This window comes from Protopterus annectens, chromosome 1.part0 (genome assembly GCF_019279795.1).
Source record: "Protopterus annectens isolate FY-2018-M chromosome 1.part0, PAN1.0, whole genome shotgun sequence".
Taxonomy (NCBI): Eukaryota; Metazoa; Chordata; order Ceratodontiformes; family Protopteridae; genus Protopterus; species Protopterus annectens.
The window spans coordinates 1557036709-1557054707 of NC_056725.1; the positions used below are offsets into that span (position 1 = coordinate 1557036709).

Below are 17999 nucleotides of genomic sequence, written 5' to 3' on the forward strand. Positions count from 1 at the left end.
GCAGGATAAATTAACTACACCTAAAGTGCAGTCTTCTTTCAAAAATAAAACATTGTACACCTCTTAACCTTCTGTTATCAAAATGACGACCAGCCTTAGGTACTCAGAATGTTGGAAAATGAGGAAAGGGTCAAAGATATAAAGAACATATCATTAAAATGTCAATATGGACATTCAAAACACAATAATAACTACTTTGTACATGTCTGAAAATTCTATTTTAATCAGCTATGCTTTAAAGTCTGAAATGAAAGTATTTTAGTGAGAAAGTCATATATATGTTATACTGTATGCACGAAAAACATAGCAGATTTAAAGGATAAATAAAGGACACTTCATAAGGAAGAGTGCTTGAGAAATATGAAGCACAAAAAAAACAAAACAGAACAAAATCTGCTGATACTTCCATTTTAGTTCTTCTAAAGATTCTGTCACCATATGTCCTTTTGACGTTTAGGCCAGGCTTTACAGTGGTACAAAGCTATTAGCTGTCACACATGCAACATCATATGGTATCAATCACATGATGTGTAAGGTGCATCTGCTTCATTGTGAATGGTTGGATGACAAATAGGGCAGATTGGATGACAAAACGTACACTACATAAAGCAAAGTCTGTGTGGGTGATGCAAGTGACAGCTACAGCATTCAATTAACAAATTGTGCCTAAGAGGCCAGGTAACAAAAATCCTTTTAAGATAAAGGGCTAGAACTGCTGTTAAATCCAAAGTGTGTAACCTAATTACTTAGTCCAGTGAGCTGCAACAGAGTGACAATCCACAAATCAAGGAAAGAACACTGTATTCTTACATGCTTTTGACAGATATGTAAATAAAGAGAGAGAGGTGGGATGCTTAATATTTTATTATTAAACATTGCTTTACATTGTACTTTTTATGATGATATATCAAATACAGATGTAATTTCAGCAATATTGATTACTTTAGTCAAAATGTGTTATTTAAGTAGCTAAAAATTACAAATTACGATGAGTCTGTCCCACTAAATAATCAACGAGTTATATAACTGTCTGACGCAGTTGTTGAAACCACCATACTCTGAACAATTTATATATATTAAAACAGAATTATCTCCTACATTTTCAAGCTCCCAGCTAATGAAAAAATATTTAAATGAGACCACTACTTAACCAGTGGCTTGTAAAGTGGCAGATGAAGCTCTGGTTTGTATAGTCTTTTACAAATGTGTAAAAAAAAAATACTCAGAAGATTACATTTCAATTTGAAAATTGGAGCAAAAGCAATCATAATGGGTATTCTACTGTGCCATATTGTGTGGCTTTGAACCTGTTTTATAGCTAATGCATTTCTCATGACAGTGACAGAAAACTGTGCAGCAGCAGGATATCATACAGTCCCTACACACACACACACACACACACACACACACACACACACACACACATATATATATATATATATATATATATATATATATATATATACTCTGTATTCATACACACACACACACCTATATATATATATCTATATATATATATATATAGATATATATATATATATATATATATATATATAGATATATACACTCTGTATATATATATATATATATATATATATATATATATATATATATGTGTGTGTATATATATATATATATATATATATATATATATATATATATATATATATATATGCGCAGCCTTTGCAGATTATATTTTAGCACATATCATATAAAAATGTATGTTGCAGGAGGGCTAAATAATGCTGTACTTCAAAAAATATACATTCCTGCCCTGTTTACAATAAATATTTATACTCCACCCACACCAGACAAGATGTATTGTTTTTCTCTGATATGATACTATCAGTTTTCTTAGCAATCAAAGTCTGATTTTACACTGAAGTGCATTGATCATTGAGGTATTTTGGTTATTTGCAATATTAAGGTTTTACACCTGAACAAAAATAATGGCCAAAGCAGTGTTAAATCTGTGATCTTAGTTATATGACACTTGAGCCTTGATTGTATTTCAGTCAAACCAGTGATCTGCCATACATGTCCGGTTCCACTCCGTTCCACAGATCCAGCACCATTCAAATCTGCACTGTACAAGGGGACACTTCATATGCATACACCCTCCTGTGAATAGAAACAGAGAAATCAGGACAGATGCTAATAAAGTAATAATTTCTTCAAACAAAACATATTTTAACATCTGAAAAATGTACTTATGTAAGGATACTTACCATAAGAGTACATTTTCTGCGTCGATGTCTCCTATGCATAAAGTCCATATCTTTAAGTCTTGTTGTTTAGTTATTTAGTTGACTCTGACTCTTTATAACTTCATAGACTTTAGCATGCCAGTTTGTGTCAAGATGTATTTCTTTAAGATTTCGCAAATTCTTATTCATTACTTCACTAATGCTCTCCATTCGCCTTAGCCTCTGCTGTTGCTTCTTTCACCTTTCATCTTTCCCAGCATCAGGGAATTATGTGGTCAAGTGTCTGACTTTTAATTTTGCTGTCTGGCCCTCTAGTGAACAGTCTGGATTTAATTCCTTAAGTAGTTATGGGTTCGAGCTTCTTGCAGTCCATGGAATTTTTTAACATTTCTACACCAGAGTTCAAATGCATAAATAATCCTGCACAGTGTTACTCACAGTCCAACTGTAATAGCTGTATATTACTACTAGGGAAAAATCATACCTCTGACTGTATAGGCCTTTGTTAACAATGAGATGTCTTTGCTCTTTAAAACACCTTTCTTTACAAAATACAAGCACCTTTTAAGTTCATAGCTGCAATCGCCCTCTGCAAAGTTTTTGAGTCCTGGAAAATAAAATCTGTCACAGCCTCCATTTCTTCTGCATCTAATCACTCAACTGATAGGGCTAGATGATATGATTTTAGCTTTTTTTGATGTTGATCAACAAACCTGTTTTTGCACTTTCTACCTTCATTTTTATCAATGGGTGTTTCAACTATTCCTCACTTTTAGCCATTGAAGTAGCATCATCTGCATATCTGAGGTTGTTAAAATTTCTTCCAGCAATTTTGATTCCGTTAACAGATTTCTCGAACCCAATATTTTACATGATATATTCAGCATATAACCTGAATAAATAGGTTCCAATATACAGCTTTGGTAAACTCATTTCCCAGTCTTGAACCAGCCAGTTATTCCTTATTCAGTCGTAACTGCTGATTTTGTTCAGCGTGCAGATTTTTAAGGCGACACAGTATCCCCACTTTTCTAAGCACTTGCCAAAGTTAATTATGATCCACAAAATTAAAGGTTTTAGAGTAAGCAATAAATCATAGGTAAATATTCTTTTGGAACTCCATGGCTTTTTTCATTACCCAGCAAACTGATAATTTGATTACTGGTCACTCTGCTCCTTCAAAACCAGCTTGTACATCTGGAAATTCTCAGCAGGATCTTGAGAATTATTTTGGTAGCATGTGAAACAAGGGAAATTATACAATGACCCCACATTAATATTCAAAAACGTGCACGCTGATTGATCAGCGTGCACGTTGTAAATCAGTTATTGTAATGGAAAAAAGGTCCGGTTGCCTGGACTTTTTCCATTACTATAACTCTTTTATTTAAGCAATGGAGAACGCATGATCTCCATTGCTTCATACTGTCTCGCTATGTTCAACGAGTTTGACATAGCGAGACAGCTTTAAAAAAGCAACGGAGATTCTCCGTTGCTTTTTTAAAGCTGTCTCGCTATGTTAAACCCATTTAACATAGCGAAGCAGTTTGTAAAAAGCAAAGGAGATCTTGCTTTCTCCACTGCTTTTGCCCACAGCTCTGATGTACTGCGTAGGCATACGCATGCGCAGTACATCAGAACTGCCGCAGAATTCCAGACAGCTGCGGAAGGGCAGCAAGGAGGCATTACACAATGCCATTATTTAAGAAAAGTAATTATTTTGTTTCTTAAATAATGTCATTGTATAATAGCAATAATCCACTTCTGGGTGTGGGTAATGCTGTATTTACCCACGATTGGCTTTGTTTGGCCACTCGGACTTCATCCTCGTGACCAAACCACACCAACCGTGGGTAAATCCAGCATTACCCACACCCAGGCGTGGGTTATTGCTATATTATTTGATAATTACAACATTCTTTTAGGTCTAACTAGACTTCAAATAGTCAGTTCTGGACACATTTCACTCATCAATCTTATGTCCTACAGTAGCCAGTATATGTCTCATACCTGTGTCTCTCCTAATGCTATCTGCCATGATTCTCCTAATAAATTCCCCTAATAAATACAATATCCCCCCTCATCTTCAATTCTTTGAAGTGAAACAAATCTTATGCAAAATATGTTCGTAGAGCTAATAATATAGGAACATACTCTGTGCAGGCTGAAACCTATGTAAAAGCATAAACACACACAGGCACACACACGCACACACGCGTGCACGCGCACACACACAGCTTTGTAGCTGAATGAGGAGTTAATTTGGTGATAAAAGAGACTGCAAGTGTTGATAAGTGAGTATAAACTTTACTGAGTATATGTTGATCAATTGTACTGTTCTAACATGCGGTTACCATAAGCTAGGGTTGGCCATGCAAAGGCTTAAGCATTGCAAAGACATTAGTAGACAATCTATAGTACGTGAAGAGTGTTGCCTTTTGAATTTATGATGAGTTGTGCACCAAGTCTGACGTCTTGCAATTGGTACTTTTTAATTCAAAGTTACATCAGGTTATAATTGCGAAAGTAAACTGAGAGTGAGACAGAGAGAGAGAGAGAGAGAGAGTGAATGAGAGTGAGTGAAATACGTGGCATGAAGGTATGAAGCCTTGCCTGTACAGTAAGTGACTTGGGTAGTCAGACTGGAACTGATGGGAGCTGGATGAAGGATGTGGGGGTAAGAATCAGGAACAAAAACAACACCAACAACAAAAAAAAAATGATAATGTGAAGTTCAGAAGTAAAAAAGATAAAAAAAGAACTCAAAGGCTGACATACTACTACATATTTGGTAAATATTACAGTTTGGCAAATATTACAAATGTGTAACACAATAAAGGTGCATTCAGCTTACTTGTGATGTTGTTTTGGAAAATAAATATGGCACTTTGGGAATTCATGCTTAAACCTGCATGTTTCAAAGCAGTGTAAGGTATTGTAATTAGTGTCCGGTCTAAGCTAATGTTACCACCAACAATAAGTCAATGAAACTTATACAACTTAAGAAAAGATAGCTATGTACTGGGTTTATATACTGTGATTTTTTTTTAAGAAGCTTCTGTCTCATGCTTTGGTAATGTGCAAGTAAATCTGGAGGATCTTTTAATGTATATTGTCATTAAAAATACTCAACCAATAAGAATAATTCATGGAATCATGAGCAGACCTGGCCTCAAAAAAAATCACTGCAAATAATAATGCACAATGCTTCAAGTCAAGACTACACTACTGACAATAAACACAAAATTATGATCTTCCTCAATGCTCTGATATTGAGAAGTTACAGAGCCCCACCTGACAGTCAGATGCCTGCTGTGCTCCTGTGTCAGGTAAATAGATCTTGGGTTTCAATCCCAAATGTGAGCTAATATGTTCCTTTCATGTCTATGATTCTAGCAGTGGCCAAGCAAGGGTCTTTCTCTGTGTTTTTTTGAGTATGTGTTTGTAATTTGACCTTAATCACTGTATTGAGGTTTTTCTAGCAAAAAAAAACACTTAGTGCAATACTAAATACCTAACTGTTTAGAGAATTTTGTTGGTCAAGCAGCAGTGATCAGTATGGTATACTTGGATGTCTTGTGTTTGTGACCCAAATGACAGTTAATATTTTCCTTTCACTTATATGATTCTAACTGGTTAAGCAGCTATTTTTCCATCACGGAGCTGACAAGCAACTGAAATTCTTTGTTAACTCTTTACATCTGAGTGACGCCTCCAGTTGCATCTGTAGCTAATTCTTACTGACACCTCTAGGCATCAAGCATTGCTTGTTCATATTTGCATCAATAATTCCAAAACCATACCATGTAGAAGGTTTTAAAAAGGTTCACCTTAAATCTTATATAATGTCAAACACAACAGCATTAATATTTGACCTCTGTCTGATGCAGGTAAATAGATATTAACTGTTGTTTTTGTGATATTCATTTCTATAGATATAATTTTCACGTTTCTAAATATCTCAACAACCAAGTAGCACAGACAAAACTCTCTGCTAGATGAATACAATACTGCTGACAGTATGTGTGTATCTTGAGTGGTTGCTGAGATATTATATGTTGTTTACAAAATATTACAAATGTAATACTTACTCTGTTTACTGTGACTTATAAAATATGGTTTACGACCCAGAACTTAAAGATCATTACAACTATAAAAATAGTTTCTGCTGAAGAGTTTGCCATTCATACTTCTTTCATAACCCTTATGGTTCCAGAGATATGAACATTAATTTGAAATGTGAGGACTTATATTTGATTCTATCACTGGAAGTTACACTGCAAAGGTCTTGAGCTCCATTGGAGTGAATGAGTTAAGAACACAACACAAATGAAAATTAATAGCTAGTTCAGAAGATGCTAGACTGAATTTTCAAACCTGTCATGAGCAGGTTAGCTGTCATGCTGTTTTAATCTTTTAGCCTCGTTTTACTTTTTAATTCTCAATTTTCATACCTTAACTCATATAAAAAATGCTAGCGATCATAAAGTTCAATATCTGTAGGTTCAGGTGCCATTGACAGTCATTTCATACAGAGATCAGACAAGTAACTTCTTTATGCTTTTAACAGGCACTGCAGGTCAACTGTAATGTGTAAAATGCATGTTAGAAATACTGCACCATACCAGCTGGGCAGTCTCAGACAGCAGGAAGTCTTTGAGAGATTTCCCAAAAGGATGTCTCAACTTCACCTGCTTAACAATATTTAATAAATATTGTTTTTGTAAGGTACTGTACCATAATAAATGTGCTTTGGGTTATCCATGTGGGTTTTAAAAAGAAACATTCTTGAAAACACACTCAGGTTACTCTAAAATCCTAAAGATTTTCCAGAGCACATTATGGTATTTCAGAACAGACATATACACCTTTTTTCTTTTGTTATCTTACTGTGTATGGAAGCACAACCTCCCATTGAATATTCCACCAATGATTGACACCTAAATATTAAAGGACTAAACATCGGTCCACAAACGATTGAAAAAAGAAAACCATACAATGCTTCTGCAGGAGGGGAAACACCCATAGCACCCCCACACTCACTGCAAACTGTATATAACAACTACGAGACTCCATTACAGTGGGGAAAGAGCATATTCCCACGATCCCCACCATACTGCAGTCTTGTACTGACACAGCCAGTACATTTTGATCAGCTAATTTTCAATCAGTTGTGCCAGCTCTGAGATAAACAGAATCATTGACAAAACGTTGTACTCCTACATACACATACATATGTATTTGTTTGTGAGTGTGTAAATGGGTCCTGCTCTTTCTGATGTGGGGATAAAATAACAAATCTGTGCTTCTAGACCACCATTACTGGTTGAAATTAATAGAAAGCAAAACTGAGGGACAAAGGTTTATTTTTTCCTATGTCCAATAAGTCATTTTTATTAAGTCATTTATTAATGAGGAAAGATATCAAACAACTGCTTTATTGTCTACATACACAGAAATATTTAATTAATCAGATGCAAGACAACCATAATAGTATTCAAGGGAAAATATGTTAGCAGTGGTGTAGTATCAGTTTTGTAGTATAGAAAGCTGAAATATAAATGTGTGTGCGCGTGCGCGTGTGTGTGTGTGCGTGCGTGTGTGTTTGTGTGAGTGTGTGTGCGTGCGCGCGTGCATGTGTATGTGTGTGCACGCGCGTGTGTGTCTGTGCACTTGTGCATTTGCGTGAGTGTGTGAGATTGATCAATGTACCTTAAACAATGTCAGTGATTTACTGAAGGGATTGCCAGGGAAAATGTTTCATTTTGGTGCTTGTGCTTACTGTATGTGTGGGGGGTAAGTATTTGGCTTTTACCACAAACTGTTTTCAGCTTCGCTTATGTTATTTCCATAGCAAGAATGTACTCTAGCAATCTTTTCTGTGGACTTCTGGCAGTAAGCAATGTTCTACAGGCATGCTCAATAAAAGAAAATGAAGCCTCTTAGAGATGCTTTGCAAAGTCAGTGTTACCTGGCTGGCTTGCTTCACTTTACCTAAACAAAGATAATACTCAGCATAACAGTGTTCCCTCACACTACACTACTGTACATTAGCACTTATAACTTACTGAGTAATAGTAATAATAATAATAATGTTTTAGTTGTTCTTATAACATCCCTCCTCTGGGTCAGTGATCAAGGAGCCTCAATCCTCACAACTGACAACAGGGAGGAATGTTCACTGTGAGAAAAACAGACACACATACAGTATTTTCAGATGCAGCTGTCAGTACCGAATGCAATTTCCCTTAAGAGCACCCATGGAATGCAGACTCCAGTCCTAAGCTTTCTCTCCAGGTCCCATATAAGACCCCCCCACTGACCACTATAGAGCTGAGTCCTTAGCCGGGTATTCAAAGCCAAGTCCTCCACCACCCTCTCTATGAAATCAATGTTCTCAGTGTTCCTGTTCAAAGTAGCTATCGCACCCACTCTCTTGGAGATTTGATTTTCACACAGACACACACGCGTGCACATACACACACACACACACACACACACACACACACACACACACACACACACACACACACACACACACACACACACACCTGAGAAAGGCTGGCACAGCTTACCCACTCTGCCACCTCCACCCAGACTATAAGGTAGATCTGCTGCCACCAGAACACCTGAAGCCAGCTACTTTAAGGCTCTTACCAGGGTACCAATTGCACTTAGTAAAATTAATACTTATATAAATTGTAATGTTTAACCAAGCATTAAGACTTTCAGGAAGGTAGAACCACAGTGCCACTAAGTAAATGCAAGTACTCTCAAAGGTTAAATATTTTCTAAAAGACCAGCCACAATTAAAGGTTTAGATATATTTCATATTAAATAGTAATAAAAAACATGAACATACTGAATATCTGTTTACAGTAAACACCTGAGTTTTATTCATAGAAAATATAAAAAAAAACGCAGATGGAAAGACTCAGACGGATACAGAAAAAACTTCATTTAGCTAATCTAACTAAATTTTTCTAATTGAAAAATTGTTGTTCCCTAATTACTTACTAAAGCAAGGCAAGATGAAGTGGATGAATGTCTTGTCAGGTCCAAATACACAGTGCACACCTCACATCTCTCATTAGTATTTAAATAGATTTGATATATTTAAATATCATTTTAGTGCTGGCTACAGAATAACATCACATCAGGTCACCTGACTCTGTGGTTCCCACACTACCCTGTGATTAGAAACTGAGCCAGGATCTGGCACTGATGTGTCACAATACACACAAAGAACTTTAGCTAAGGTTTATTACAGCATCTGGAAACTGTAAAACAATTCCAACACTTCCACCCTTCTTGGAGAAACTAACAACCCATTCTCTGGCACCTCAGGGTAGCAATTAGTTCACCACTGAGGACAATAGAGCAGGATCCCAGCCCAGGCTTTTCACAGACATTGCGTCTCTGGCTACATTCAGACCTGTGAGATAAAATCTTTACGGCCTAAATCAAGTCATTTAATTTCAGGCTATTTTTCTTAACATTAGCTGGGCTGATCTTAATCCCTTCCCTTCTAGTATCCTCTGTTAAAATATATACATTAAATCAGTTACAATACAGTCTGACATACATTTATTTCTTCTCTGTCCGGCAGGACCCACTGTTGATGCATTTTTAACACAAGCAACTTAACAAATACATTTTTTAACACAAGCATCTGTACAAATCAGTTTGATATTCAAATGTCATATAATTCTTTACAAAACTCCAGCTAGCTATGCTGGCATATATTGCAAGTGCACTGTCCTACTCTCCCTGGCACAGCTGGCACTACCTCACAGCATCCCATCTTCCCCCCTTTGAAGACTCAAGCTAGTTTTTCAAGTGACCCTGGAGGAATATTGCTTCAGAGAAATGAGCCTGTCTGGCCACACATTAATCCATACCCTGTCTTGAGAGCCTATCTGCAGTGGCATTGCTGACCCCACTATCATGCTTCACTATCATATCATATGCCTGCTACTCTAGGCTCCACCTTAATAACTTGGCATTTTACTGGCTGGCTCGATGTAGCATGTTAAGGGATTACAGTCTGTAATCACAGTGAATTTCCTTCCATACAGATAGGGCTGAAGTTCTTGGAGTGCTCATACCATAGCTAGACATTCTTTTTCTACATAACTGCTGCATAACATTCGTCCATGGGTAGGAGTTTACAACTGAGATATACAACAGGGCACTCTTCTCCCTCTGAGGGAACCTGGCTGATTACAGCTCACACTCCATGGCTTGAATTACCAACCTGCACAACAAATTATTTGCTGTAATCTGGTCTGGCTAGCACATCAGGTCAACCCAAAGCTCCATTAAGCTTTTGGAATTCCTGCTCACAGGCTGGAGCCCACATAACCTTATCTGTCCTGTTTTTCCTTGTCAGGTCTGTGAGGGGAGCAACTATTGCACTATAACTGGGAACAAACTTTCTATAGTACCCTACTGTCCCCAAGAATTCCCTCACCTGCTTTTTGGGAACAGGGGCAGACCATGCCTGTGTAGATTCCAATCTGGCAGGTCCTGGACTGATCTTACCACTCCCCACTCTATGTCGCAGGTAGGAGATCTCTGTCATACACACTTGACACTTACTCGGCTTAATAGTCAACCCTGTCCTTTGCAATCTGCTCATGACCTCTCAGACATGCTGAAGGTACTCTTGCTAGGAATGGCTATAGCTGGCAATATCATCCAAGTAAGCAAGGATAGTCTCCTGCTCCTGCTAGGTTATGATCTACCAGCTGCTGGAAGGTTGCTGGGGCATTTTGCATCCCAAAGGGCATCTTTGTGAACTTGTATAATCTGAAAGGAGTCACAAAGGCTAACTTCTCTCTAGCGGTGGGAGTCAAGGGCACCTGCCAGTAGCCCATGGTCAGATCACTAGTGGTTAGGTACGTAGCCCCACCCAGCTGCTTGAAAGCTTCACCTGTCCTAGGCATGGGATAAGCATCTGACTCTGTGTGATTGTTTAGTTTTCTGTAGTCCACAAAGAACCTGGTGCTGCCATCCTTCTTTGGTACCAGCACCAGTGGGGAGGCCCAGGGACTGCTGAACTCCTGGATTACTCCCACTTCCAGCATTTCCTGTACCTCCTCCCTCTGAGTCTGTCTGATCCACTCAGACACTCTGTAAGGGGCCTGCTTGATAGGTTTTGGGGGCCTGTATCCATGTGGTTCTGCACCAGGTGGGTGTACCTAGGTTTTCCAGTTAACATGTCCCCTAACCCCTGTAACATTGCTCGGATTTCTCTAACCTGGGTAGGGGATAGGCTCTTGGACATTGCTACCACTTTCATTGTGGTGTCAGTCTGAGCCTCACTGAGGAGATCAGTAACTAAATCCCCCTCAAACTCCTCCTGTCACCCACTGCAAATACTCAGCACAAAGGCCTCCCTCATGGTAAGGTTTAATCATGTTAACATGGTACAGTTTGTGTCCCTGCCTCCCTCCTAGCAGTTTTACCATGTAGTCAACATCACTGACCTTCCTTACCAATTTGAAGGGTCCTTCCAAAGCTGCCTTCAGCTTACTGTGTCTGATGGGAATGAGCACCATAACCTGCTTTCCCATAGCATACTCTTGGGCTTGATTATTCTTGTCATACCAGACATTTTTATGCTGTTGGGCTCCTGCTAGGTTCTCCTGGGCCAAGCCCACGAGCTCCCTAAGCCTTGTCTTGAGGTTTAGGACATATGCCACAATAGTCTCCTTGTGAGATTCACACTCACTCTCCCACTCATCATGAATCAAATCCAAGGTTCCCCTCACCATATGCTCATACATCAACTCAAATGGTGAAAAAACTGTGGATTCCTGGGCTACCTCTCTGTATGCAAACAGCAGATGGTGCAAATATTTGTCCCATTCTGTCTTACATTGGTCTTCAATGCCCTTAGCATGGCCTTCAGTGTAGAGGTCAACCTCTCTGCAAGACCATTATTCTGGTAGGGGGTGGTCTTTAGATGCTTCACCCCAAAGCACTCACACAGACAAGCCAGCAGATCTGACATGAAATTGGCACCTCTGTCATTCAGTATTTCTCTTGGTAAACCTACCTTGCTGAAAATATCTAACAAAGAGTTTGACACTTTCTTTGCCTTGATGGAAAACAGAGCCACCACCTCAGGATATCTAGTAGCATAATCTACTACAACTAAGATACATTTCTTCCCTGTGGAGCTTGGGGTACTTAGAGGCCTCACAATATCCATAGCTGCCCTCTGAAATGGCTCCTCAGTAACAGGCAAAGGCATCAAAGGAGCTTTGACCTTGTCTCCTGCCTTGCCTACTTTTTGGCACTGCTCACAGGTTCTGCAGTACCCTTTTGCATCCCTTGTAATCCCAGGGCTAATAAAAGTTCTGCATAATACATCTCTTGGTATGCTTTATGCCCATATTACCTGCAAATGGAATGTCATGGGCTATGGCTATAAGCGCCAGACTGTAGGCTCTGGCCACTACCAACTGCTGCATTACCTCACCCTCTAGCCCTCCCTCATGAGTCTACTCTCTATACAGTAACCCTTTGTTCCAGTATACAGACTCTCTCTTTCCTTGAGAATCAAGTGCCTCCTTAGGTACTTCCCTCAAGCCTCTTAATGTAGGGTCCTAGAGCTGAGCCTGTCTCAACTCTACCTTTGTGACCCTTCCCAGCTTCCCTTCCACAGGAAGGTTGGTATCTTATGACAGTGGTGCCTCACTGTCAGCTGGGTACTATAACTCCCCTCTGCCCTTGCAGTCACTCTGTCCAAGGGAACATCAGCAGCTGTGTTTCACCATCAGGCTCACTGCTACAGGGTAGCTCCCTCCCTGAAATAGCCACATCACCAGCCCTGGCTTCAGGTGTAGGGTTTATCTGGGTCTCCCCCAGGCTACCAGACCTACATGCCTGTCTCCAAGCCTGATTTATGTAACTACATGTATACAAGGTACTGCATTACCAAACTCATTCCCTATCAAGATATCTGCAGGGATATCCTCAAACACACTTACTTGCTTGCTTCCTTTTCTACTCTCCCAGTCAAGGTGAACCCTGGTCAAAGGTATTTGGAATGGGGTCCGTCCTAAAGCTCTGACTGGAGTGGACTGCCCAAGCAAGAACTGCTTCTCTTTAACCACTGCAGGCTCCAAAATGGTTATGTCAGAGGCTGTCTCTCTCTTGGTAGTGGCCTGTTTTCCATCCACTAAGATAGGATACAGACTCTGGTGATAGTTCGGTACCCCTGTTGTTTCCAGGCAATTTACCACTGGCATGCTGTTACTCCCACTTGCTGGCTCCCTCACCTTTTGTTCCCCACCTTACTTCAGTGGACATCTGTATGCTACATGGCCCCTCTGTTTACATTTAAAACATCTAATCTTTGATCCTGGCCATGTACCTGAAGTAGTGGCTTCCCCTTTTACTGGTGGACTCTGTTGGGGTGGTTTAGGCTGCCCACCATGGGTTCCCTTATATCCATGTGCAGCACTGGGTATCCCCTTCTTGTGTAGTGGTGCCTTGCTTGCCAGGTAGAGATAGTATAGTTGTGTAAAATCTTAACCATGATGGTAGATGTCCTTGCCTTCCCTGCTGCAGTATTCTTAACATATGGGGATTCCCTGCCATGGAAGCCCAATGTCTGGCTAGTCTACCAAAGACTATTGTTACTTTAAGGTATGCTGAACATCACCCAAACAATCCTTGCCTAGAATAGGGCATAAAGGTAACCTTCAGGTCTACCATAATCAGAACTAATTGCCCCAGTAGGAACACCAGTCCAAGGAACCCAAGAAGTAATCTGGACATCCAGGAAGGCAAAGGACAGGTGGGTGGGAGGAAATACTGCAACAGCGAAGGCAAGGACATCTACCATTATGGTAAGATTTTACACAACTATACTATGTCCTTACATTCACTGCTACAGTATTCTTAACATATAGGACAGTATGAAAGCTCAAGAGGAAACTTGGGAGGGTGAAGGAGAAGAAGAGACCTCTACAAAGCCATGAAGAATGGCACTAGCAAAACCAGCCCTAGCTCTAAAGATACCATCCAACTTGCAGAGCTTGGCAAAGTTATTCACCAATGTCCAGGTAGCTGCTTCAAGAATAGAATTAGTATGTAGGCCTTTGAAGAAAGCACCAGAAGAAGCCACAGCTTTAGTAGAATGAGACTTAACTGAATAAGGAAGGCTCTTGTCATAAAAACTATAACAAAAGGAAATAGCCTTAGAAATCCAAGAAGAAATAGTTTGCTTGGATACAGCAAGTCCTAAAGATCTAGGATGAAAAGAAACAAATAACTGATCAGACTTTCTAATAGCCTTAGTCTTATTCAAATAAACCCTGAGTTGCCTATGCATGTCCAAAATATGCAGCACCCTCTCACTGTCAGTTTGCGGAGAGGGGAAAAAAGTAGGCAGACTAATAGACTCATTAAATGATACATCATTAACCACCTTAGGCATAAAAGAAGGGTTAGTGTCCTCATGAAAGATCAAGAAAGGAGGACAAGCCATATGGGCCTGCAACTCAGAATCCCATCTGGCAAAAGTAAGGGCTAATAGAAGAACAGTCTTCTAGGAATGATGTTTCAAGGAAGCCAAAGCAGCAGGCTCAAAAATAGCCTGAGTCAACTTTTCCAAAACAAAATTAAGATCCCATGGAAGAGGAACAGGCTTCCTGGGAGGTCTAATATTAAGGACACCTTTAAGAAATTGTTCACCTCAAATTTAGAAGCTAAAGGAGGAGAAAAAATATAGACAAGCAGAGATAGCTGATAAGTGGGCCTTAATAGAAGAATATGCCAAACCAGCATTGAACAACTCAGACAGTAATTGGGTCCAGGTTATGAGAAAGACACCAAACAGAAAACCTCATCCATTTGGATAAGTAGGATTTCCTAGTAGCAAGTATCCTGGTCTCCTGCAGGACTTGCAGCACATTCTCAAAAAAAGTTGTCTATGAAGAATCAAAATCCTATCACGCACTGTGTCAATTGAAGAGTGGACAGGTTGGAATGGATGAGAGATCCCTTGGCTTGTATGGCTAGATCCACCCTGTGAGGTAACTTGTGATTAGTGCCCCTAGCTATATGCAGAAGTAGAGGGTGCCAGTGCTGTCACAGCCAAAAGGGAGTCACCAACAAGATTTTTGGAGCATCCTGCTGAATTTTGAATGGGACTTTTTAAATGAGAGCAAGGGACGGGAATGTATAAAGAAATATCCCCTTCCAAGAAAATGAGAGGGTGTCCACCTTCCACACAAGAGGACCTGGGACTCTAGGACAAAACAGAGGAAGTTGATCAGAGGGGAGGCAAAAAGATCCACTTGAGAAGTACCCCACTGGTGGATAATGTCCAGAAACACATCCCTTTGAAGCATCCATTCATGGGACTAAGTTAAAGGCCTGCTCAGAGTGTCTGCCACAATGTTCTGATTGGATGGGATACAGACTGCCTGAAGAGTCACTTGATACTAGACAGCAAGACCCCATATCAGAAGTGCCAACTGGCAAAGAAGATAAGATCTCATTCCTCCCTGTTTGTTGATATACTACATCACTATGATATTGTCTGTGAATACCTTGAGAGGCCCTGGACAGAAAAAAAGGATGAATGGCCTGAAGAGCCAGCAGAAGTGTTGTCCTCTCTCTGACATTTCAAAAGCGGTGACTGGACACCCACTCACCCACTTAGGAAAATAACTGTTAACTCAGCAATAAATCACATACACTTTCATCTGCCTTATGTCTGTGCTCATGAATTTTTTTTCTGTAAGCTTCAGGTGTTAACTTAAAAAATTCCAATAAACATTGTTTAACCTTGTCATAATACAAAACAATCAGTATATGACAATTTAGAAACAGCAGTTACAGCTTTACCATGGAGTAAGGGGGTCAGGAATTATACACACAGCCCTTGTCAATATCATTCTGTTTACATACTTTTTCAAAAATATGACTAAAACTATCATAAATATCATCTTCTGTATACCGTGGAAGAAATTTACCAATGTTTGTTGCTTCTGGGGTTTGGTTGTTCCCTTCCCCATCACCTCTATGTTCCTGTTGAAAAGTCAGCATGTCTCTTTCATGTTGACGTTGTTTCTCATTTTCTTCGGCCTCCAAATGATGCAGTCTGTCTGCCAATTCTAATTCCATATATTTTGCCTCCATTTCAAGTCTCTTTAACTCCTGATGGTTTTTTAAGTCCTCTGAAGAAAAGGCGAACTGTCCTGTTTCTGAGGGCTGCACATCCCTATCACCAGACTAGTTGTCTTCTTGGTTGCTGATCTGTGCTGCAGCTGCAACTAAGGCTGAAATAATTTCTTCTTTAGTTGGGTTGGCATACACGAGTCCTTTAGATTTGCACACCTTAGCCAACTGATTCATTGTCAGCTTGCCATAATCCTCTGCTGACATCTTTAACTGCTTTCCCTGACTAAACTAAACTGAAAAAAATAACATTGCTGTGAAAATGAAACTCTGTATGTTTACCTTGTGGCTGCTGAGAGTACACACTCCTTTAGTGATAACTGCTTACAGGCTACAGAAGTTCAATTAATGTCCCACTATAGCCACCAATATATGATGTCCCTCCTGTGGGCCAGTGACCAAGGAGCCTCAATTCTCACCAATGACACTGGTGGGGAACATTCCATGTGAGAAAAATAGACACACACAGTATTTTCAGATGCAGCTCTCTGCACCAAGTAAAATTTCCCTTAAAAGCACACAGGCAATGCATGGGACTGGGCTTTCTCTCCAGGCCCCAAATAAGACTCCTCACTGACAAGTATAGAGCCGAGTCCTTAGCTGGGTGCTCCAAGCCAAGTCCTCCACCATCCTTTTTAAGAAATCAGTGCTGTCAGTGTCCCTGTTCAAAGTAACTGTCACACATACTCTCTTTGAGATTTGATTGTCATACACACACACACACACACACACACACACACACACACACACACACACACACACACACACACACACACACACACACACCTGGGAAAGGCTGGCACAGCTTAATGGCTCTACCACCTCCACCCAGACTATAAGACAGATATGCTGCCACCAGAACACCTGACACCAGCTACTTTAAGGTTCTTACCAGGGTACCTAATTACACTTAGTAAAACTAGTACTTTTACAAATGGAAGTGTTTAACCAAACAGCAAGACTTTCAGGAATGTGAAGCCAAAGTGCCACTAAGTGAATGCAAGTACTCTCAAAGGTTAAACATTTTCTAAAAGACCAGCCACAATGAAAGATTTAGGTATATTTAATATTATTAAATAATAAGAAAAACATAACAATATTGAATATTTATTTACAATAAACACCAGAGTTTCATCACAGGATATATATATATATATATATATATATATATATATATATATATATATATATATATATATATATCTATGGAAAGACTCAGACAGATAAAGAAAAAATATATTTAGCTAATCTCACTATATCTTTCTAAGAGACTGAAGAATTACTGTTCCCTAGTTACTTACTACAGCAAGGCAAGATGAAGTGGACAATTGTCTTGTCTCTTGTCAGTTCCAAAATGAGAGTGCACACTTCATATCTCCCACTATTATTGAAATACAATTTCAGTGCTGGCTACAGAATGACATCACATCAGGTCACCTGACTCTGTGTCTCCCACACTACCCTCTGACTAAAAACTAAGCCAGGATCTGGCACTGATGTGTCACAATACACACATACCACTTTAGCTAAGGTTTATTACAGAAACTATAAAACAATTCCAACACTTTCACCTTTCCTGCAGAAACTAAC

General features: G+C 39.5%; 1 protein-coding gene across 1 annotated transcript in view; it reads right to left on the reverse strand.

The window, feature by feature from the left end:
• Nucleotides 1-1680: 1680 nt before the first annotated feature.
• The window catches only part of PRKN (parkin RBR E3 ubiquitin protein ligase), a 4754857-nt gene continuing 4738538 nt past the window's right edge, over nt 1681-17999 (reverse strand). The window contains exon 11 of the mRNA XM_044073232.1: nt 1681-2121. Coding sequence (XP_043929167.1) covers nt 2012-2121 — 110 coding nt within the window. The 3' untranslated portion in view covers nt 1681-2011. The remainder of the gene's footprint in view (nt 2122-17999) is intronic.